Source organism: Prunus mume, linkage group LG7 (assembly GCF_029339155.1).
Source record: "Prunus mume cultivar Tortuosa linkage group LG7, ASM2933915v1, whole genome shotgun sequence".
Taxonomy (NCBI): Eukaryota; Viridiplantae; Streptophyta; class Magnoliopsida; order Rosales; family Rosaceae; genus Prunus; species Prunus mume.
Window position 1 is genome coordinate 5623386 of NC_142704.1, and position 22547 is coordinate 5645932.

The 22547-nt window shown below is 37.1% G+C and overlaps 3 protein-coding genes, 1 long non-coding RNA gene, 1 other non-coding gene and 3 pseudogenes across 7 annotated transcripts; 2 read left to right on the forward strand and 6 right to left on the reverse strand.

The window, feature by feature from the left end:
* Positions 1-1406: 1406 nt before the first annotated feature.
* On the reverse strand, positions 1407-2971 carry LOC107881573 (uncharacterized; annotated as a pseudogene).
* A 1120-nt stretch (positions 2972-4091) lies between these two features.
* Positions 4092-4173, reverse strand: TRNAS-UGA (transfer RNA serine (anticodon UGA)). The gene has a single exon. It is a non-coding gene; the product is annotated as a tRNA-Ser (tRNA).
* A 129-nt stretch (positions 4174-4302) lies between these two features.
* On the forward strand, positions 4303-5962 carry LOC103338078 (thylakoid lumenal 17.9 kDa protein, chloroplast). The gene is made up of 4 exons (XM_016795652.2): positions 4303-4678; positions 4980-5094; positions 5316-5385; positions 5605-5962. The coding sequence occupies exons 1-4, from the start codon at positions 4404-4406 to the stop codon at positions 5826-5828; spliced, it is 684 nt and encodes a 227-aa protein (XP_016651138.2). The 5' UTR covers positions 4303-4403; the 3' UTR covers positions 5829-5962.
* On the reverse strand, positions 4685-5923 carry LOC103338079 (uncharacterized). The gene is made up of 2 exons (XR_514569.3): positions 5787-5923; positions 4685-5074 (listed from the first exon to the last, which is right to left on the reverse strand). It is a non-coding gene; the product is annotated as an uncharacterized LOC103338079 (long non-coding RNA).
* Positions 5963-8147: 2185 nt separating the features above from the next.
* Positions 8148-11224, forward strand: LOC103338077 (protein NUCLEAR FUSION DEFECTIVE 4-like). Its single transcript, XM_008241263.3, has 3 exons — positions 8148-8700; positions 9245-10176; positions 10288-11224. Exons 1-3 carry the CDS (start codon positions 8365-8367, stop codon positions 10781-10783), a joined length of 1764 nt encoding a protein of 587 aa, XP_008239485.2. The 5' UTR covers positions 8148-8364; the 3' UTR covers positions 10784-11224.
* A 292-nt stretch (positions 11225-11516) lies between these two features.
* Positions 11517-13846, reverse strand: LOC148915312 (uncharacterized; annotated as a pseudogene). Its single transcript, XR_016121896.1, has 4 exons — positions 13297-13846; positions 12126-13092; positions 11935-12019; positions 11517-11801 (listed from the first exon to the last, which is right to left on the reverse strand). The product of XR_016121896.1 is annotated as an uncharacterized LOC148915312 (transcript).
* Positions 13847-15619: 1773 nt separating this feature from the next.
* Positions 15620-19370, reverse strand: LOC103338076 (uncharacterized; annotated as a pseudogene). Its single transcript, XR_016121895.1, has 2 exons — positions 19174-19370; positions 15620-18280 (listed from the first exon to the last, which is right to left on the reverse strand). The product of XR_016121895.1 is annotated as an uncharacterized LOC103338076 (transcript).
* A 1951-nt stretch (positions 19371-21321) lies between these two features.
* LOC148915313 (uncharacterized) lies at positions 21322-21753 on the reverse strand. The gene has a single exon (XM_089041879.1). It carries the CDS (start codon positions 21751-21753, stop codon positions 21322-21324), a length of 432 nt encoding a protein of 143 aa, XP_088898005.1.
* Between the last annotated feature and the right edge of the window lie 794 nt (positions 21754-22547).

Here is a 22547-nt window from a genome sequence, read left to right on the forward strand (position 1 = left end):
GCCACCTCCAGATACACACACCCACCTGTTTTCCAACTAATCAGCACCACAACATTCTTACTTGGAGAGAAAGAGCAAGAGAAAACCAAGCATGCCTCAGATACAACAGACTACATAAGAGACCACAACCGCCCATTATCAGTATGAAACCAGAGTTAAATTACTACTTCACGAAGCAAAAAACCAAATATTAATTGCATATGTAAGTAGGGTAGGAAATAGAGATGGGCAAGAAGAGCTAACAAAATACTAACAAATGAGAATGAGAAGATTCCATCTACTAATTTTTTAAATAGTATAGCCGCACGGCTATAATTGTCTTTAATGTTTTTTAAACAATATAGCCCGACGGCTTTACTTTTTGAACATGTGGCGCCATAGCGCTAGGAGTGTAACTTTTAATATATAAAAATTGTAAAGCCGAGCGGCTATACCTGTTTTAAATTTTGTTATAAAAATCGTATAGCCGGTCGGCTATACTCGGTAATGTTTCTAAAAATAGTATAGCCGATCGGCTGTACTTGGTTTATTCTTAATTTTTTGCCTATTTTTGAAAAAATAGTATAGCCGATCGGCTATAATCGATTGATTTAATTTTGTAAAAAATAGTATAGCCGCCCGGCTATACTCCATAGCCCAGTTATTTTGTTTTAGTTTTTTTGAAATAAATTGGGGCTGAATATACATGTAATTAGCGTCAAACGCATACAACGGCCTGAACCAAGAAGCCTGCCTCCGTTTGGGAATTAAAGCCTTGTTATTACTCCATAAGTACATTAAGAATCAGGTTACTCCCTAAGTGAAATTATCCGAACCTGCTGTTCCTCACAAAGCAGAGAATTTCTATATTATGGAGAAACCCTTTGTTCTAAATCATGGAGAGAGACTAAGAGAAAACCAAGCATGCCTTAGATACAACAGATTACATGAGAGACCACAACCACTCATGAACAACATGAAACCAGAGCCAATTTAGGACTTGATGAAGCAAAAACCATCTGGAAACTTCCAAATGCATGTATAAATTAACATGAAGTTGTTTTCAAAAGATCCCATCTATATATTCAGTGACATAATATAATCTTGGGCTATCCAAAGCTTTTGAATTTTCAAAATTCACATTCCTTTTACAACAACGAGGTGCCAGTTCGCCCAAAATAGACTCTTTCACGATGCCTGGCAGCTAATCTTCCTCTCGGATTTTAATTCTGGCTGCCTCACATCTATTCCATGCCTGGCTTCTTTCTGCAAAACTCAATTATAGTACAAGAAATTAGACTCAAAGTATAAAAAAAAAACTTATAGTCATGACCAAAATGGAGTCTCTTGATTCATGATCATTAAATAAACAAAAAGATTTCATGTAAACACATTTCTTTCACCTTTGCCATTGTCCTACGTTTTACCTTAGAAAAACTCTCATCCAGAATGGTTTCTTCTTGTTTTGGCTGATTCACACTCTTATCTTCTATACAAAATGTAACAGAATTCCAACGCATAAATTAATAATGTTATTGATGAAAACACAATAAGAAACGTGTAGGAAACTTAAGGCATGAAGCAGAAAGCAAGATTGAAATATGCAGCGCACTCTAGATCCACAGAATGAACAGTTGAATTTATGGTCTTGATCATATATCTTTCTCCTTCTCCAACAACAATTTGAAATGTGGTGATACAAAGATATTCAGCCTTGTCAAAACAACGACCAGTCTTGACATGGAAAAAGTCATGGTTCCCCAAATGAAACAAATACTCACTCTCCATATCAAATGGCAATGGTGGACGCACAATCTCTAGGTCTTGCAATATAAACAATTGGCTTAAGGAATATACAGTACTACCATTGTCACCTTTGTCCATCCTAAAGGAGAATGCTATAAACTCATTCATTCGTAAGGAATATATAGTCTTGCCTACAACCACAGCCCTCCTTTGGAAAGGAGCATAATCAACAGAAGTGTCAACTTCCACCTGCTTCCATTGATTTCTACTAATGTGAAAAGCAAGGACATGACAATTCTCTTTTTCCCCGCCACACAATGAAAACAAAATAATGCCATAACAAATGGCATAACCAGTTATAAACGTAGGATTATAAAATTGATAAGAAGGCATTTCCTCCCAGACATTCTTATCAGGATCATATCTCTCGAATGAGGGGTCGGTCAGTAATAGAGTTGAAGGATGATAGGATTGCAAGGCAATACAGCTTGTCATACGCAGATACAACATTCTGTATTGATTTATAGGCTAGGGGGAAGAGGAAAAGATGAACATCTTGACATAGTCTTCGTGTCAATAATATATCCACCGCTCTGTGCAAGGATGTATAATTTGGAGCGGTTGAAAATATGTGCAGCCTTCATGTGAATAATTTCATACTCCTCACCCTCATAGAACCTGTCAACAAGTCCAATTACTGGGGGTTCATGAGTGACTCCTCCTCCATGTTTGAATTTCACTCCATAGATTGCATTACCTGGTTCTTCAATCCCAAAATAAGACGTAATCCAGTAAGCCAAGAACTGACCTTGGGTAAGGATTAACGGCCTTATGCACCGTGGGTTGTAGTGAGCGAATCTGCTCCAACATTGATTTCGTCAAATCGACCAGTTGGGCTAGAGATTTCTCCATCTTCGGTATGTTGCCCAGTTTGCCCAGAGATTTATCTATCTCCGTTCTGTAGTACAGTTCGCGCATATATTTCTTGATCAAATATATATTGCGGCGGACCTCACTTTGGCGTGAATCCACCAACATCCAGGCATGGTCCTGAACATCTTGACCGGAGGTGAGCAGAGCGGCGGCGGCAGAAGGTTGAGATGTATTCCGATCATCCCCCATTATTCCTGATGATAGGGCCTTTGCTATTATTAAAATGCTAAATTTAGGCGCAAGGGAATAGGGTTTCGGCAGAAGGGAGTTCGGTTTAGGGTTTGGGTATGATATGAAAGTTTCGAACTCTTGGAAAAATTCCAATTAAAAAAAAACTCTTGGAAAATTCTAACTCTAGAGGCTGCTATCTTATTCCGCACGCATTATGTTGTTATGCTAGCCCGTGCAGAATAAATTCGATTTGTTTTTGGATTTTAAACTAGCCCCTCATCCTGTGCCAATTGGATTCTTTCTTTAATTTTTTATTTATTTAAGAATTAAAAAAAGATAATGGGTAGTTGTGTTCCATAAAAATAGAACCTATTATCTGATTTGTTTTAAATTTTAATTTTTTTTAATATAAAAGGTGTGAATTTACCATTTATCCTCATTTAATTAATAATTTTAATTCTTAATGTTTGCATTAACCAGAAAATGTCATTGGTTAATCTAAACATTAATCTAAAAATTAAGAATAGAAATTGTTAATTAAATGAGGATAATATGGTAAATTTACACATTTTCATGTTTAAAAAATAAAAAATAAAAAATAAAAACAAAATTAGATTATAGATCCTATTTTTAAGGAACACAATTGCTCATTATTATTTTTAATTCTAAAATAAAATATAAAAAACCAACTAGTACAAGCGTGAGGGTTTGTGCGTGCCAATGAGCTAGTATTAATTAATAAGCATGGGCATTTCTTGGTACTTTTAAAGTTTTCACCAAACTCTGCCTCGAACTTTATATATGTGGATGAAAAGGTAAAAGCATAAAAATAGCGAAAATGGCAAAAAAAGGAAAGAAACCTAGATTAGGGTTCCTAGATACAAATAAGTAAAACATAGAAGAGTAATTGTGTGAATTTTATGTATACATCACGTCTAGGCTCAAACTATAACTTCTAATTCTATTTACAGTAGGAAAATATAAATAAAAAAAGAAACAAATTATAATCAATAAGGGAATCTTGGTGTGCAAGGCAACTGACACCAACACTAGATGAAAACTGAATCGTGAATTTTGATGTCATGTTTTGGGTTCTGTTGTATTCTTTGGTTGGTTTTGAAAATTATAGTGAAAATAGGAGATGTTCATGCTGCAGTTTTGGACTCGGCGAAACTTTTTTTTCTTCGTGCGTTTTCTTGGCTTCCAAACAAACAGATATTTGGAAGAAAAACATAATAATAATAAGCAAAAAATATTAAATTCGTCGACAGCAGGGTTCGAACCTGCGCGGGCGAAGCCCAACAGATTTCAAGTCTGTCTCCTTAACCACTCGGACATATCGACTTCTTGTCTGCATATTTCACTACATAATATTTAACCGTTATGGAAACAAAACGACACCAAGCTTCTCATATTGACATATATATTAACACAGCGAACGACAATATGCATATGTGGTGGTCATTTGCACGACTAAACGGCAATGTTCTGATGAATTTGCAGGCTAAACACTGCGTTTAGAGAGAGAGAGAGAGAGTGAACCAGAGTGAGAGGATAACAAGAGCTTAACCAACATGAGTTTGATGGTTGGTCATCTTCTACCTCCGACTTCCAAACACTCATTCACTAAAACCTCTCATTGCCTTCAAAACCCAAAAGCTAGTTTGCAAAGTTCAGCCCCAAAGCCCACAATCTTACCCAGTCTACTCTCTTTGGCTCTCTCTGTAACACTAAGCTCACCTTTTCCTGTTTTAGCAATCCCTTCTCTCAACCCCCAGTCCAATTTTGTCCCTCCCCCCACGACTCCATTCTCTCAATCCAAGAATTTGCAGACTGGGCTGGAAAATGGGTACACTTTCTTCAACTCACAGTTTCTTTAACTGGGTTTTCTCCCTTTGCTACATACAAAGTGTCAAAATTAGAATTCTTCAAGGAGTTTTGGATTAAATTAGTTAATTGGTTTGTACTGAATCCAATTCTCTTTAATGGGTTCCTTCTATTTCTGCTAATTTACATCCATGTTGTGTTGAAAAGAATGTATTTGTTGGAAGGCATGGAGAAATTAGAGGTTTTTTCTTCCTTTGCCTTGTGCAATGTGCTTTGCTCTGTTTGCTCAGTATGACCTGTGTGTGTGTCCCTTCAATTTGCAGAAAAATCAGACCTTGCCCATCGATAAATCCAGGCTGTGTGTCAACAAATCCAAGGTCATCATCGTTTGCATTTCCATTGACGATTCCTGCAAATTCTTCAGACAATGCAATTCAGGTTTAGAGAGAATCAATGCATCCACTCTCATGAACAATTTGAATTGAACTTTTACTTTTCTCATGATCCGAGACTTGCTTGGTTATGAACTTTCTGCATTCACTTGTTTGCATCTTGAGTTAACTAGTTCTAATCTTCTTCTTTTTTTTGGTCCAAATGTAGTTTTAAGCTTTACAAAATGCTTAAAGTCACTTTCTTTTTATTTTAATGAAATTATGCAGAGGTTGGAAGAAGCAATCTTGGAAACTCAAAAGAATGCAAAAATTCAAATCTTGCAAGATACCCCTGATGGTAAGTAGATTGATTGAACACATGCATAACAAATTGAATCTGGCCCATGAACTTGATCTCAAGTAGTAAAACAGAATGTTGCCAAGATGCTTATTAATTTAAGTGAAGAGGAACTTGGTACAAGGCCTTTTTCCATTGGGTTAGACCCTATTGGCGAATCATTAATTAAATTTAAACCAAGTTTTAGTGAGACATTACTGATAATGAAAACAATCCCAGGAGGCCAATATCTACAAGCTGAGTTTGATGGAGGGTTTGGCCGAGATGTGCTGGAGTTTCTGGTGAAAGGAGACTTGGTTTCTTACAGGTGCATGGCCACAAAAGTAACCTACTTGTACCCTTTCACTACTGCTTTGGGGAATTCAAAGGGACAAGAAGAAAGGATGAAGAAAATCACTGACCAGTTGGGTTGGTATGCTCCAAGTTTCGAAGCCATGGACTAGAAGTTTTTTCTTCATCTGCTCATCTCTGAAAAGAAAGAATAAAGTTGATATTATTGACAAGAAATTTGTTTGATTTGTGAATAATTTGTTCGTGCTTCTTGTTTTCTGAATCTTATGATCAGCTTGTTTCTTAAGTGCCAGATTAATTACATGTGACATGGGAGGGAAGGCTCTTTTGCACGTTAAAAGCATTTGGGAAAACTGGTTTTGTAGTCAGACGACGACGTATGATCTCCTTCTACGTATCTATAATGGTTGATGTGTGACAGCTCAACAAATCAGGCCATATTTTCGAAAGCTCAACAACTTATGTAGGTAGGTGTGTTGCATCTGGTTCCTGCGTGTTGAAATTGAACTGTTCTTCTTTTCAATTTGTCGGCTATGCATGTCACGTCACGTGTTGATCAAACGAAACTAATACCATTTTAGGAGAAATTTAGGAGTGAGATATTAATTAACTTAACTGAACTTTTTTATAAACTAGTCGATTATTAGTTGGCATTTTCACTCACTTTTTGTTCACTTTTTTTAAATCAAGTTTCAACATTTGGTTTTATACAAAAGATAACGATGGAGGGAATTCGAATACATAATATCTCAGGTGTAAGAATAACTAGTCTTAACTACTTGAGTTATAAAACCTCTTCCTATAACAGTACATTTACGTAACATCAATTAGACAAAATTGAATATTCCTACTTGAGTTATGCATACATATGGCTTACTTTTTGGGTGGGCATTGGTTTGTATGTTTCACATGGGTTGACCTATTCTATGTGGGTATTTTTTAATTTTGAAAATGTTGGGATAGGCAGCAGCCTACCTTGCCCCAGGTGTAGGACCGCCTCTAGAGGGGATTTGAAGTTTGACCACATGATATCTCGGATGCAATAATAACTAATCTTAACTACTTGAGCTACAAAATCTCTTCCTTTCACGTTACATTTATGTAACATCAATTAGACAAAATCGAATATCCCTATTTCCAGATCTATTTGTGATGAGCTATTCTCTCGACGTGGCATTAGTATAAAAAATAATAGATTGATTAAGAAGTGTAACAAATTCTATCCATATCGACAATTAATATGGTTGCATGTTATGCGTAGCAATAAATAAAAGAAAACGAAGGTTAAATCACCACATGCTGCCAGTTGTAAATTGCATTGTTTTTGTTCTCTTTCCTTCAACATCTATCAGTCGTGTACTTCATAAAAACCGAGGGGGAACTCTAGTGATGGATCATCTTACCCTACAATCCTATTACAAGACTTCGAATCTTTGCCTGGATTCAATCCCCTGAAAAGATGGACCACCGATGGTCTTTTGTTTGTTTAAAACTGTTTCTTTCATTTTTCTGTTTGGTTTAAGTTGTTGAATTTGGATTTTCTATCACTTTCTGGTCCCAACTGCATGCCCTCTAAATTGGACAATTTCTCCACTTGCCCTTTTGTTTAATATCATTTTTAATACAAGTGATAGTTTAAATTAATCTAATTTACAAAGAGAAGAACTCAAATTTGGGTGTAAGACAAGCTCACTGTGCTGGCTAACGAGTAAAGCTTACATGTAACATGTTTTATATACCTTTATCTTTATCTATCTCATCACAAAATGAGTTACGTAATGAAAGATATATAAAAAAATGATATATGAAACATGGAATATGAAAAAGAAAAAAAAAATCTGATTAACTAGCCTAACTCGCATATGTTGTTCTTGACATCATACTCTTCATTGTTGTATGACTCACGGTTGTAAAACCAAAAATGCAAATCCCAGAAGAGGCCAAATGATAAGCAGCCAAAGATAAGTCAGATGGATTTTTTTTGTGTGCACGCAAGTTTGATGGATTTGAGATGTAAACATCAATATGGTACGTTTCTAAAAATAATATAAATACGTGAAAATAACATTTTATATACAAGTGTGTGTGTGTCTCTCCTCCATCTGTGTAAAAGAAATCTAGAAATCAGCTGCCGAGGTCAACAATAACAATGATGGTCTTCATAAACTAGTGGCTGAAAAACAAGCACGCCTCCTATGATTGATTTCCAAAAAACTTTAAAAGAATTTATAACATCAGGGTCACACTCACAAACCACTGTTCTTAATTTTGTTGTCACTCAAAAAAATAATCACCACTCCTTTTTTTTTGGCATGCAAAAGACTGAACCTAAATTAAGAAAGTTCAGAAATTGAAACTCTTCAAACATTTTTGTCTTGAGCAGTCAAAAACTTTTAACCCCATTTACATATCAGTTGTTGTTCTTTTCATTCTACATATCATATAATGGTAGTTATATTGACCGACGGTGAGGCGAGGATTAATTTACCGCCATGTTGATCGAAAATATCACACAGCTGGATATTTATATTTATGTCAAGCTTAGGCAGACAAAAAACCAAACATTCACAGCGAAGTTTCAAAGTGGTCATTAGAGATCTCAATTTCCAATCAAATAGTGTGATGCAGTAGACTTTACTGTCTTTGATCATCATCATCATCAGCCACTGATTTCATCAAAACACAAAGATGGTTCAGTTTCATGGGAAATTGAAGGCTCTCTTCAACAGCAGATGGCTTGTGTTTGTGTGTGCAATGTGGATTCAGTCATTTGCAGGAATTGGGTACTTGTTTGGGAGCATATCTCCAGTGATCAAGAGCACCATGGGGTACAACCAGAGGCAGGTGGCCATTCTTGGTGTGGCCAAGGACTGGGGTGACGCTGTTGGGTTTGTGGCAGGAAGCTTGTCTGAGGTTTTGCCCACGTGGGGGCTTCTGTCCATTGGGGCAGCTCTCAATTTTCTTGGCTATGGCTTCCTTTGGCTTATAGTCTCTCAAAGATTGCCTGCTTTTCCTTTGTGGGTGGTGAGTTCAAACTTCAATCAAGTCTCATCTGATCATCAAGTCTTCTTTTGGATTTGGTACACAGATAGATTTCTCTCTCTCTCTTGCTGTCAGGACTTGAATTTCATTGTTATAACTTACATATTTTATATATATATATATATATATATATATATGTATAGACTGAGAACTTCGATTGGTTTTTCTTACTCTGTCAAGATTTTGTTCAATACCCTTTTGGTTATTGGTTGAAATATCAGATTTGGAAATGATAGAAGCGTTGACAAATTTGAAATTCCCTATTGGAAAGGAAAGAGGAGCTATAAGGTGCTGAATTCTGAGTATATTTTTCAAATGGAAAAGAGTTGCCATTGTCTTTCTTAATATTGTTTTTCTTGACAGAACACTCATACACATTCTATTGATGTCCAAGCTGAATTGGGACATGTGAAAACTCGACTGAAATCTCTTCTTTTTGTTCATTGCTATTTCAACAGAGTTCAGAAATACTTCTACATTTCTTTGTGAGCAGAATTGTTAATGAAGTTTGTTTTTTTATGTGCAGCTTTGCATCTGTATATTTGTGGGAACAAACGGAGAGACCTTCTTCAACACAGCAGCATTGATTTCATGTGTGCAGAACTTTCCCAAAAGCCGGGGTCCTGTTGTGGGGATCCTAAAAGGATATGCCGGGTTGAGTGGTGCAATCATTACTCAGATTTATGCAATGATCAATTCCCCAAATGAATCATCATTGCTTTTCATGATTGCAGTTGGCCCATCTATGGTTGTCATTGCTCTGATGTTCATTGTTAGGCCTGTGGGAGGTCACAGACAAGTCAGGCCAGCTGATAATTCAAGTTTTCTATTTACTTATAGTGTTTGCCTTGTCCTGGCAGCTTATTTATTGGGAGTTTTGATTCTTGAGGATGCGCTTAACTTGAGTCAATCTTTGATCACATTGTTTGCAGTCATTTTGATCATTCTCATATTACTTCCAATCATAATCCCTATCATATTAGTTTTCTTCTCCGAACCAACACCTTCGGTGCAGGAGAGCCTTCTCCTTGAGGCTCAGAGAGAAGAAGATGGCAAATCTGAGCAGGACAAAACTGAGGTGATTCTTAGTGAGGTGGAAGATGAGAAGAGTCCAGAAGTAGATTCACTTCCAGCATCAGAGAGACAAAAACGAATTGCTCAGCTGCAGGCTAAACTGTTCCAAGCAGCTGCAGATGGAGCAGTGAGGGTCAAGAGGAGAAAAGGCCCTCGTAGAGGAGAGGATTTCACATTAATGCAGGCATTGATAAAGGCAGATTTCTGGCTTATAGTTGTTTCCCTTTTACTGGCTGCCGGATCTGGGTTGACAATTATTGATAATTTGGGTCAGATAACTCAGTCACTTGGGTATACCGATTCAAGTATATATGTCTCCATGATCAGCATTTGGAACTTTCTTGGACGTGTTGGTGGCGGCTACTTCTCTGAGATTATAGTAAGGTGAAACCAGATATAACTTAAAATCATAAACTCCAGTATTTTTTCTCTCTAAAATTTTGGCACATGAAGGTTTACCAGTTCTAATGTTCAATATGTTTGTCATTTTACCAGAGACTTCGCCTATCCTAGACCAGTGGCTATGGCCGTAGTTCAGGTCATCATGGCAATCGGGCTCTTCTACTATGCTTTGGGGTTGCCAGGGCAAATATATGTGACAACTGTGTTGGTAGGGCTAGGGTATGGTGCTCACTGGGCAGTTTTGCCAGCTGCAGCTTCAGAGCTATTTGGCTTGAAAAGTTTTGGGGCCCTATATAATTTTCTTACAATGGCAAATCCTGCTGGTTCTCTTATCTTCTCAGAAGTGATTGCTAGTGGTATATACGACCACTACGCGAAGGAACAAGCTGCACTCAGACACCGAGACTCGGCTTCAATGCTTATAAAACCCCTCAGAGATGATGACTCACTCAGTTGTGTTGGCACTGTATGCTATTCCATTACTTGTGGAATACTCTCAGGACTTTGCATTGTTGCAGCTGCATTGAGTTTAATTGTTGTTTACCGGACTAGGAGGGTTTATACGCAACTCTATGGATCGCGCGGTTGAGCTGTGAAAGCAAAGGGGAAGTGGATATCTACTGTCAGCAGAATGAGTCTGAAAGGTCTTTCATCTCTATGATATATGACCGGAGTCTTTCTGAGGGTAAGAGAGTCTGAGGCAAACATTTCTGCTGCACCTATATTATCACAAAAGTGAGAACCAGCCATCTAGTACATCTAAATTATTATGCCAGTTTATTATAAATCCAATCCGCTGTCGGCATTCTTCTGTAAAAATGAAACGAAATTCTTTACAGGGTCTTGGGATGGCCCTGTAGTTTTCCCAAATTTATTTTTCCTATTACAACAGAAGAGCAATGCCAAAGATCTGCAGGATTTTCCATCCGACGGATTACTTTATGCCAGTACATCAGGATTTTTTTTATTCATGCTTTGTGCTTAGAAATTACATTTCAATGAGAAATGAGTAATGTTCAACTCCTTGATATATAGATGTCAACAATACAGCTGCATAAATTGAATCAACCTGAACAGCTTGAAAAACTGAAATTCCGAAAGAGCAGCCAAGATATTTCCAAAGACAAGAATGCAAAAGCACTTGGTGTATGATTCTTATCAAAATGGAGGAACATAATGGTAAATAAGCCTTCATCCTAAGAACAGAGGAAGTCCACTAGAATGTGATATGGGATTCTGTAATCGAAATCAGACAGTATCATGTTATAATATTCAGCATCTGTAATAACATTGTCCATATCATTAACCTATCACTTAAGTACTTGTCAATTTAAAAAACCTTTAGTTTGTAGTTGAAAATTACAAAAGGAAAGACTAATCCTTCAATATTTATCGGAACCTGCTGTTCCTCACAAAGCAGCAAATTTCTACATCACGGGGACACCCTTTGTTCTAAATCATGGAGAGAAAGGCTAATAGAGAAGCAAGCATGCCGTAGCTACAACAGATTACATACAACAACGACTCTCTCACGATGCCTAGCTCTTCCTCTTCCTGACGGATTTCAATTATAGCGCCCTGGCAGCTATTCCACGCCCAGCTTCTTTCTGCAAAAGCCAATTATATTACAAGAAATTAGATTCAAAGGCCAAAAAAAACGCTTATAGACACGAAAAAAATTGAGTCTCTTGATTCATGGTCATTAAATAAACAAAAACATTTCATTTAAACACATTTCACCTTTGCCATTCTCCTATGGTTCAACATAGAAAAACTCTCATCCATACTGGTTTCTTCTTCTTTAGGTTCATAATCATCGCACCCACTAAGTCATAATAATGAGAAACCTTGTTACATACAAAACATAACAGAACTCTAATGCACAAATTAATTTTATTGATGAAAACAGAAGAAACGTGAAGGAAACTTACGGCACAAAGCAGGAAACAAGATTGAACCATTCACTGGGCTGTATATCCACAGAACGAACAGTAGAATGTATGGTCTTGATCATAAGACTTCCTCCTTCTCCAACAACAATTCGAAACATGGTGATACAAAGATATTGAACTGAGAGAAGTGTACGGCCAGTCTTGACATGGAAAAAGTCATTGTTCCCCAAATCAACCAAATAGTCTGTCTCATAATCCTCATATGGCAATGGTGGACGCACAATCTCCGGGCCTTCCAATACGAAGTCGGCTTAGGAAATATACAATACTACCGTCATCACCTTTGTACATCTTAAAGCCGAATGCTATAAACTCCTCCCCATGTACGGAATAGATTTTCTCGCCTACAACCACGGCCCTCCCTTGGAAAGGAGCATAATAAACAGAAATGTCAACTTCCACTGGCTTCCATTGGTTTCTACTTATGTGAAATGCAACGACATCGAAATTCTGTCCTCTCGAGGCACACAATGAAAACAAAATAACCCCCATAACAAATGGCATAACCAATTAGATTCATATAGGTGTCATAATCATTATAAAATGAAAAAGAAGGCATTATCTCCCAGAGTTTCTTATTGGGATCATATCTCTCAAAGGAAGCCTGTGGATTTGGTGGGAAGCTCGATGGACATGCAAGACAATAGAGCTTGTCATATGCAGACACTGTGATCGTTTATGTTTTATTGGAGGAGTAAAAGATGAGCATCTGGACATAGTCTTCGTGTCAATAATAAATCCACAATCCCGTGCAAGGAAGTATAAATTGGAGCGGATCTGTGCAGCGACCAAGCCAACAACCTGATTCTTCTCACGCTCACAAAACCTGTCAACACGCCCAACTACTGGGGCTCCGTATTTGAATTTCACTTCATATATTGCATTACTTTCATCTTGAATCCCAAAATAAGACACAAATAAATATACAGATGCAGCTTCCGTCAAGCTGGACAGAGAAGAGTATATACAACAAGTAAGTCCTTTTAAACACCGACCTAACTAGCTAGAGAGAATTAATGAATGAAGCAAAGGTCCAAGCAGCTAGACATGCATGCAGCAACTAGAGAAAACTTGAGGAAAATTTGACATAGAAAAACATGCACAATTTTGCAGAGAAAAGATGATGAAATCTACTAAACCATGCACTGACCTTGGGTCAGGATTATCTGCCTGTTGGATTTGCACCGACATTGATTGTATTAAGCGAAGCTGCTCCGACATTGAACGCATTAAATCGACAAGTTGCATTTGCTGGGCGGAAAGCACGGCAAGAGAATTATTCATCACCGATATCTTGCCCACTTCGCTCGGAGGTATCTCCATCTCTATTCTCTCGCACGGTTGGCGCATAGATTTCTCGACCTCCTGTACATCGTGCAGGACCTCATGGTTGCTTGAAGTGAACGTTTCGATGAAACGGGATAAGTTAACATTTCGATCCAAGGGGAGAGCGTAGGGGAGCAAATCCGCGGAGGCAGAAGGTTGAGATTTATTCCAACCCCCCATTATACCGGATCCGTTGCTATCAAATTGCAAAATTTAGGCACAAGGGAATTTAGGGTTTGGGGATGGGGATGCTGCGGCAGAAGGGACATTGGTTTCGAATGGAATGAACGAAAAAAAGGGTAGAAATCAGAGAGTGTTAGGGAAAGGTTCACTCAATATTCAAATCTAAATGTTAGAAGAACAGGGTATTTATAGGGGCTTTGCTTGCTATTAAAATGCTAACTTGTGGCACAAGGAATTTAGGGTTTCGGGATGGGGATTTGGTAACAATCAGAATATAAGGGCTTGTTTGACATTCAACTTGAATCCAAAATTTTAACTCAAAAACAGAATTTGAGTCCAAAATAAAAAATAAAATAAATAAAATGTTTGGTAGCCCTATTTTTTAAAACTAAAACTCAAGAACAACTAAAAAACACCCCAATTATTAAAAACAAAAACTATCTGTTTTTTCAATTTTTTTTTCTAACAACCCACAAGTTCTCAAATTTTTAAGATTTGAAAACAGTTTTTAAGTTGCATACCAAACAAATTTTTGAATCTTAAAAATAGATTTAAGAACTCCTTGTTTTTAAGAAAAATAAAAGTTTTTGAGTTCCTTATTTAAATAGGATACCAAACGCCCCCTAAACAAATAACATAACACGAAAATATATTCTATATAAATAATCAAAAAAAGAAAATACTAATTTGGATTGGTGATAGAGTCCTGCATAGTTGCAGCAAGAAAGCCCAAAGCTAGTATCTTGAAATTAAATAAAGAGATTTCACTAAAACACCCAAAATGGGGGCTGAAATTATAAAAAAACTCAACACCCAAAACACTTTATAAACACACCCAAAACCCATCATTACACACACTCAAAACTCATTTATAAACACACCCAAAAAATATACAATTGTTGATTTTGGGTGTGTTTCTATGTTTAAATAGTGTTTAGGTTTTTTTTATAAATACATGTCTATGATTGGGTTTATTTATAAATTTGTATAGAAAAGTGGTGTCACAGCAGCAATGTACTTTTTTCTCTATCTCACTCATTTGACAGGTTGAATGAAGAGCAAGAAAATATTTTGCTCTATCTCACCCCTCATTTGACTGGCTAATGATCGAGACAGAGAGAAAGGTTACAATGTACCCGTGCTGGGAAAATTTTTCTCCTTTAGAACCACGGATTATTTAACATGGAAACCTCTGAAATTCAGTTTTTACCATTGTTTACCTATGGACAGTACAGGTAAAATACACAAGATAAAAAAACACAATTAAGGATTTCAAAATCCCTTTATAGTGAATGTGAAATGCTTTACTTTTGATACATGGCAGATTGTATATGTAAATTAAAACATTGACTGAAGATCAAGAGTATGATAAAAAATAAAAAATAAAAAATAAATGGACTTAACACGGCAATGACAACGAAGAGTAAGCATGATAAGGAAATAACAAGTATTGGCCACGTAGTAGACAGATTATCAAAGTTGAAACTGTCATTCAATTTTCATTTTCTTCTTGATATAACAGATACCGAACCCTGTAAAGCATTATGAGGTATAACAAAAAAAGTCAAGCAGCTCCTAGGTCTGCAAATTTGACCAGCTGCAAAAGATTAGCCCTTCCTGGGGTATTAAAACTTTGAAAACAAAAACCTCCTAAACTGTGGCTCAAGTCACAAATACAGCTGAAACTGGTCTCAAGGGCATTGCATGCCTTTGAACAAAACTGTGGATCCATCGACACAAACAAAAGTGAACAAAAACTGCTGTACCTCAGTACTGTGACTCATGATAACTGCCCTGCCTAATTGGCAAAGAAGATGCAGGAAAAAAGGATGGACTTTCAATTCAACGGGTGGAAGAGATTGCAAGCCTTCTTCTTCTCAAACGATCTTTGCTACTTCCAGTGCCACAGAGTAAACGACATAAAACAAAGAAATCGTTGATTTCTTCTATTTACGACAAGTCCACTAAAGCTGCAATCACTTAGCAGCCTCCATTTTTCCTTTCCTGAAACGTCTCCGACAATATACTAGCAACTTTGCTCCTCGGGATTCCTCTTCCCTCTTCATCATGTCTGCCACATCTTTTTTCTCAGGATCATCTACCAAACCTGTTTCTATTGTTATTTTTCCATTCTCCGCCAGAGCCTCTTCCTTGGTGCTTTTCAACCATCCCAGTGGATCTTCTCCATTACATGTTTCAGCTATCTCCTCCATTTCATCCTCATATGCTTCTGATTTCACCTGAAGCAGTTCCAAAGGAGTAGCAGCAGGATCAAGCTCCAAGCAGTCCTTGGGAGCATTAGGACCTTCATGACCAGTGAGCAAGACAGAAGGGACCTGGTGAGAGAAGCGAAACATTTCTTCTCTTGGAATTGTCCTGGTTTTACTTCGATGCAAATGTTGGCGGAACACTGTTTAAAACCAGCTACTTTATCCAGCGGGACAATGCTCACACCTCGCTCCTCATTGTAATCTTCAAGCACTTGCACCATGTCATATTTGTGTATCACTTCATCTGGGGTATGTTCATTCCAATCAGGGGACCAGTTCCTATATAAAGCCCAGACATCTCCCTTTGCTGGATATATGCGAACTGCTCCTCTTGTGCCTTTTGTCCACCTAACCTTGTGTGAGAAAGAAGGAAGATGCCTATAGACTTCATGCTTCCCTATTCGGAGTTCCCCGCTAGTCTTAGGAAAACCACAAGCAATCCAATTTAGCGGAGCAAGTTCGCTATTGCTTTTGGAATTAAGCCAACTAATCCGAAGTCTGAATGGTTTCAAAGATATCACACTGTGAACCATAGCATAATAACGAGGCATGCCATCATCTTCATCATACACAGCCCAAACCTGATTGCTACCAAATGACTTCTCTGTGCGATCCTTGTCAAAATCGTGAAAATCGGATCTGGAACAGTCATTGACACTGTATTATGTTCCTCCACATCAGAGTCAACACCAGAATTGGCAAGGGAAGGCCTTTTGCCATGCGTTACATTCTTGGCATCCACAGATACCCTACATCCTGTCACGTCAGTTTCTACACCATGCAGAGCAGTTTCTTCCTTTTCCTTCTCCTTCACCTCGTTATTATCTGCAGTTTTTGGTATAAATGAAGTCTTTGGTGTAGCAGCCTCATTCCATACATTAAGCTTCTTGTGAATTTCTTTCTTAGCCACTTCCATCAACATACTTCTAATTTGTTGCTGTGATAGCTCCCTTGTGCAATTAATTCTATGCTTTCCGGCTACATCAGACCTTTCCATAACAGCAATACCCTTGTTAGGTCCAAATACACTTTTAATAGCAACTCCTCCAGTTTCCACTCCTACTTGAGTTGCCATCTCTTGCCTGTTCAGATGCCTTTTCTTTTTAGTCCTATCTTTGTTGGGCACAGAACTGGAAAAAACACCCGGAAACCCAGTAGCTAAGGCAGCATCTGCTTTCTTAAAAGCAAGATTTTTCCTATTATGGGCCTCCTTGTGTGGAAATGCCTCTTCATGCCCTCTCTTCAATTGCCCAAATGCTGGCTGAACGTCACGTGCAGCTTGACCAGCACTGGAAGCTGGTAAATGCACACTTTCAACATTTGACTTGAAGAATATACCTGCCTGAAAAGTTTTCTTTGAAGTGTCAACACCAGAGATTCCTTCTAATTTCACATTTGTGGTTGCAGTCTGTGTCCTTCCCGGAGCATATGAATTCTTGGTCCTGTTGCGCAGACTAGAATTCTGTTGCTGAATGTAGGAAGTCCATGAAGTGGATGAACCATTTTCACTTATGGGTGGCAGTGGTGTCTCATAGGCTAAAAAGCGCCGATGGCAGTTGTGACAATAAAGATTGTGATTGAGAAAAGCTCTAACATACTCAAAATGCATCTTGCAACTATTACACACGGTCCAAAATGTGGGTTTTTGTGGATAAGGAGTTCGAAAAGGCTTGGTATGAGTAGCACTCCTCATCCTTGCATTTAAATGATTATAGCTTGGAGAAATTATGGAAACCATTCTGATTAGTTGCCACGGATGAATTCCCATCTGGAGCTCTTTCGTGCATATAATTGAAGTTCAGCTTCTGGTCATAAAGAATTCTCTGGGCTTTATTCGACAACAAACTCCAGGCTTCTTTTACAATTTTGAAAGCACCATCTGCGCCTACAGATTTATTTTTATCTGGGTGAAGAATGAGAGCCAGTTTCCTGTATTGTTTTCGGATTGTGTCCTCATCAGCCAAAGGTTCCACACCGAGGACCTTGTACCAATCAATCTCCCCATTTGCTCTCTTCTCAGCAGAGATGTAGACATCAAGAGTGGCTAAAAATTGAGAAATACCATCAAGCTCTGGATACAAGTTTTGGGCCTTTAAAGCAAACCTTTTAGCCCCAGGGAAATCAATCTGTCCAGCCTTCAACTCAGCAACCGCTTTCGCCTTAAGGGCCTCGTCTTTATTACATTCCATTTTCACAATGTTGGCAACTCTCTGTATCTGTCCACGTTACTTCCTTTTTTTCTTCTTTTTAACAATAGGCCGCCACGTTATGGACAAGAGTCAATCCAGGTATTACTTCTTATCTAACACCCGATATTTTCGCGCATCATTAAGAAGTTACTTTTGATTGTGGAAGCTGCAACCGGAAAACAGAAAAACCACAATAAGGAAACCAATTTATTTAAGATATTAAATAAAGATGGCGAGTATTAGTTGAGCAATATGGCCATGATTAATCAAAGACACAACTACAAACATAGAAAAAAAGAGCTACTTCCTCCGAAACATCAGTTACAGAATCTTTAACACCTTCAAATCTAGAATACTAATTCAATCAACCGAAATACGCGGGAAATCAAGAATCCTTGAAATTTAACAAGTTACAGCACTCAACTTCCAAAATAAGCACTGGATGGATAGACAAAACTACATTGAGGTTAACCTGATTGCAATGCCAGCCACATTTCACATTCATACACTAATCACACAGAGATGATACAATCAACAATAGCTAGTTTTGAAAAAAGAAGGAAAAAAAAACAATGGCAGTTTTGTTCCTGAAAAATGCTGGCAAAACTAAGAACAGATCGCAGGGTGTAAGGATAATGTTGAATTCCAACTTCTCCTTCCTCACGGTTTCTCAGAAACCAGAGGACAATTCTCTTAGAAGTAGAATCTCAGTTATCATACACTTCAAATAAATAAACAATCCCAAACAGAAAAACCAATTCTCCAAATTTGGAGAATTAAGAACAAAAACATATATACAGTTCTTAAATTGACTAAAATCTGATAGAATAGACAAACCCACAATCTCATAGAGACATGCAAACAATCAGAATTAGCTATCAATGATAGTTCAAATTACACATTCAACCTGCCCAATTTCAGTAGTTTTGGTTAAAACCCTAGAAAGTCTATAGCATTACTGAAAATCTAACGGAAGCAACGACAAGGAAAATAATATTCCATACAGGGCACAGTGAAAACCATAAAGACACAGATATATAAAAGAGGTATGAAATTTACCCATTTCAAATATTCGTATCGCAGAGTCGCCATTGATGAATTCCCAACAAAATTCTTATGTTTGCCCCGATTGCCCTGATCAAAACTTAAACAATCTCAATTTCCGGTGTTTTTTTTTTCTTCTTTTTTTCGTTTCTTTTTTGGTGAATTTCTTTCAATTCCAGAGGAGAGTTTGCATGACAATATAATATTTATATATCCACACACACATATATATATAAATATTTTTGTTAATCATGACACCTAACCATTTTTCGGCCTATGGTTAAAACCCTAACCATGGTCAATTTTATTCTGCTTTACAGGGTTGCTACATTTCCATCCATAATTACTTTTCCCTAAACATGGAAATTTTGATTAGATAATACCAAGAATTAATTTTTGGTTTGCCATATTTTTACCTCAATTTATTTTATTTTGTTAGGTATTTTATTTCACAATGTTCCTCTTGTTCACATTCTAATCGTTTCAAAAATTGCATGGTGTATCTATTCTAAAATAAGCTCTTAAAGTACATTAGTCTATATAAAGACGGGTATATACAACTAAAATTTTAATAATTTTTAAAAGACTAAATGCTTGTAAAAGTTAATGAAGTTACACACAACGGTACTAATACTAAATGAATAACAAATGAGTCTCATCTAGTGACACAACACTTTAGCATCTTACGTAAGTTTGTAAATACGATGAAAAGTTACCAGCAAGTTCTTAATTAGTGATATTTCTTTCCACTATTGAAAGATGTCTAAATTCGAATCATTTCTCCCCATTGATTAAAAAAGAAATAATAACTGACTAGTTTTTTCCTTTTCAATTTAACTTTTATTGTTGAAGTCATAGTAAGGTTTCTTTTTGAAAATATGGATGGATATTACATTCCTTGTAATTTTGTTTTATTTTATTCATTTTTTGGCAACAGCAACAGCACCATTACAAGTAAGGAGAATTATACTACCATAATCTGATGCATACCACCTCAGGTCCTGACTAGATACGCATGTATTTAGATTCTTCCCATATTCTAAGACATTTCATTTGACCAAGAAAATCTCATTCATGGTCAAGTGGAACCAACAAAACTTCTCAAAGATATGTAGGAACTAATTGCCTTATTAGACCAACCCAAATGAGGAAATCACAGATAATGATTACATTGGTTTCTTGTTTTCGTATGTGTGTAAAGTAATAACTATTATTTTTAAGAGAACTACGTACGAAGGTACGAGGGGAGAATCAATCATATCAATACAACGAGAAGGACATGAAGTCTAAAATATGGATTTGGTGTGTGTGAAAGAGAGAAATTGTCTTTCATTTTGTAATTTTGAATTACAAATACAAACTAAAGTTTTTAAAATTGACTGGATTTAAGTGACAAGTTAATAATATGGACAATGTTATTACAGATGCTGAATAACATGATATTATTATCTGATGTCGATCACAGAATTCCATTTCACATTCTAGTGCACTTCCTCTGTTCTTATGATGAAGGCTTAGTTACCATTATGTTTCTTCCTCCGTTTCGATAAGAATTCTGAATTATACACAAAGTGCTTTGGCATTCTTGTCTTGGAAATGTCTTGGCAGCTCTTTCAGAATTTCAGCTTTTTCAAGCTCAAGCTGTTCATGTTGACGTAATAACAGCTTTTTCTTTGGTTGGACAAAAATGAAACTCTTAACAGAAGTTAAGGGTAAACATCAAAGCAGTCAAAAAGGATTTGTAGACAATAGATTCATTCAATTTCTGCACCTGTATTGTTGACATAGCATGAATAAAAATACCTATGTACTGGCATAAAGTAATCCGTCGGATGGTATATCCTGCAGATCTTCGGCATTGCTCTTCTGTTGTAATAGGAAAAAGAAATTTGGGAAAACTACAGCGCCATGACAAGAAAACAATTTCATTTCATGTTCAGAGAAGAATGCCTACAGAGGGATTGGATTTATAATACAATGGCATAATAATTTAGATGTACTAGATGGCTGGTTAGCAGCTTTTGTGATAATAGGTGCAGCAGAAATGTTTGCCTCAGACTCTCTTACCCTCAGAAAGACTCCAGCCATATATCATAGGGATGAAAAACCTTTCAGACTCATTCTGCTGACAGGAGATATCCACTTGCCCTTTGCTTTCACAGCTCAACCGCGCGATCCATAGAGTTTCGTAAAAACCCTCCTAGTCCGGTAAACAACAATTAAACTCAATGCAGCTGCAACAATGCAAAGTCCTGAGAGTATTCCACAAGTAATGGGAATAGCATATAGTACCGACACAACTGAGTGAGTCATCATCTCAGCCGAGTCATGGTGTCTGAGTGCAGCTTGTTCCTTCGCGTAGTGGTCGTATATACCACTAGCAGATAAGAGAACCAGCAGGATTTGCCATTGTAAGAAAATTATACGGGCCCCAAAACTTTTCAAGCCAAATAGCTCTGAAGCTGCAGCTGGCAAAATTGCCCAGTGAGCACCATACCCTAGCCCTATCAACACAGTTGTCACATATATTTGTCCTGGCAACCCCACAGCATAATAGAAGAGCCTGATTGCCATGATGACCTGAACTACAGCCATAGCCAGTGGTCTAGGATAGGCGAAGTCTCTGGTAACATAGCAAACACATTGAACATTAGGAATGGTTGTTAGAGTTTATATAGGAAAATACACTTTCACATAGTCCCACATTGATAGGGAGTAGTTTCCTTTCATGGTTTATAAGTACCAACACTTTAAAACCATTCAATAAGGTATAGGCCTAGAGGAGGCAAAGTTGGGTATTATCACGGTTATACATATGGAATTTACTTAATACAAATTTATAAATAAACCCAATCCTAGACATGTATTTATAAAAAAATCTAAACACTATTTAAACATAGAAACACACTCAAAATCAACAATTGTATATTTTTTGGGTGTGTTTATAAATGAGTTTTGAGTGTGTGTAATGATGGGTTTTGAGTGTGTTTATAAAGTGTTTTGGATGTTAAGTTTTTTTATAATTTCAGCCCATATTTTGAGCGTTTTAGTAAAACTCTCAATTTTCTATCCCTGGCTGGCATGACTGTAGGGATGTTTTCATTCTTATTATATTATATATGGAGGGACATTCTCATTTTTGTTATATTATAATAAGCAGCATTGTTTAATATATTCTATAAAGTAAGGGACAACAGGCATCAGTCAAGTCAACAACATTTGGGTATAGGCTTAAAGCCTATAATTCTAAATATGGGTAATTGAGTGGCTTAGGTGCCATCAAGTAAAAAATGTGTTTGCTTTAGTTCATTGACTTATAGATCTATTTTTCAATAGACGACACACATAAATGTGCAGGTTCTATTTTGATTCCTGATTGCCTCAAACTG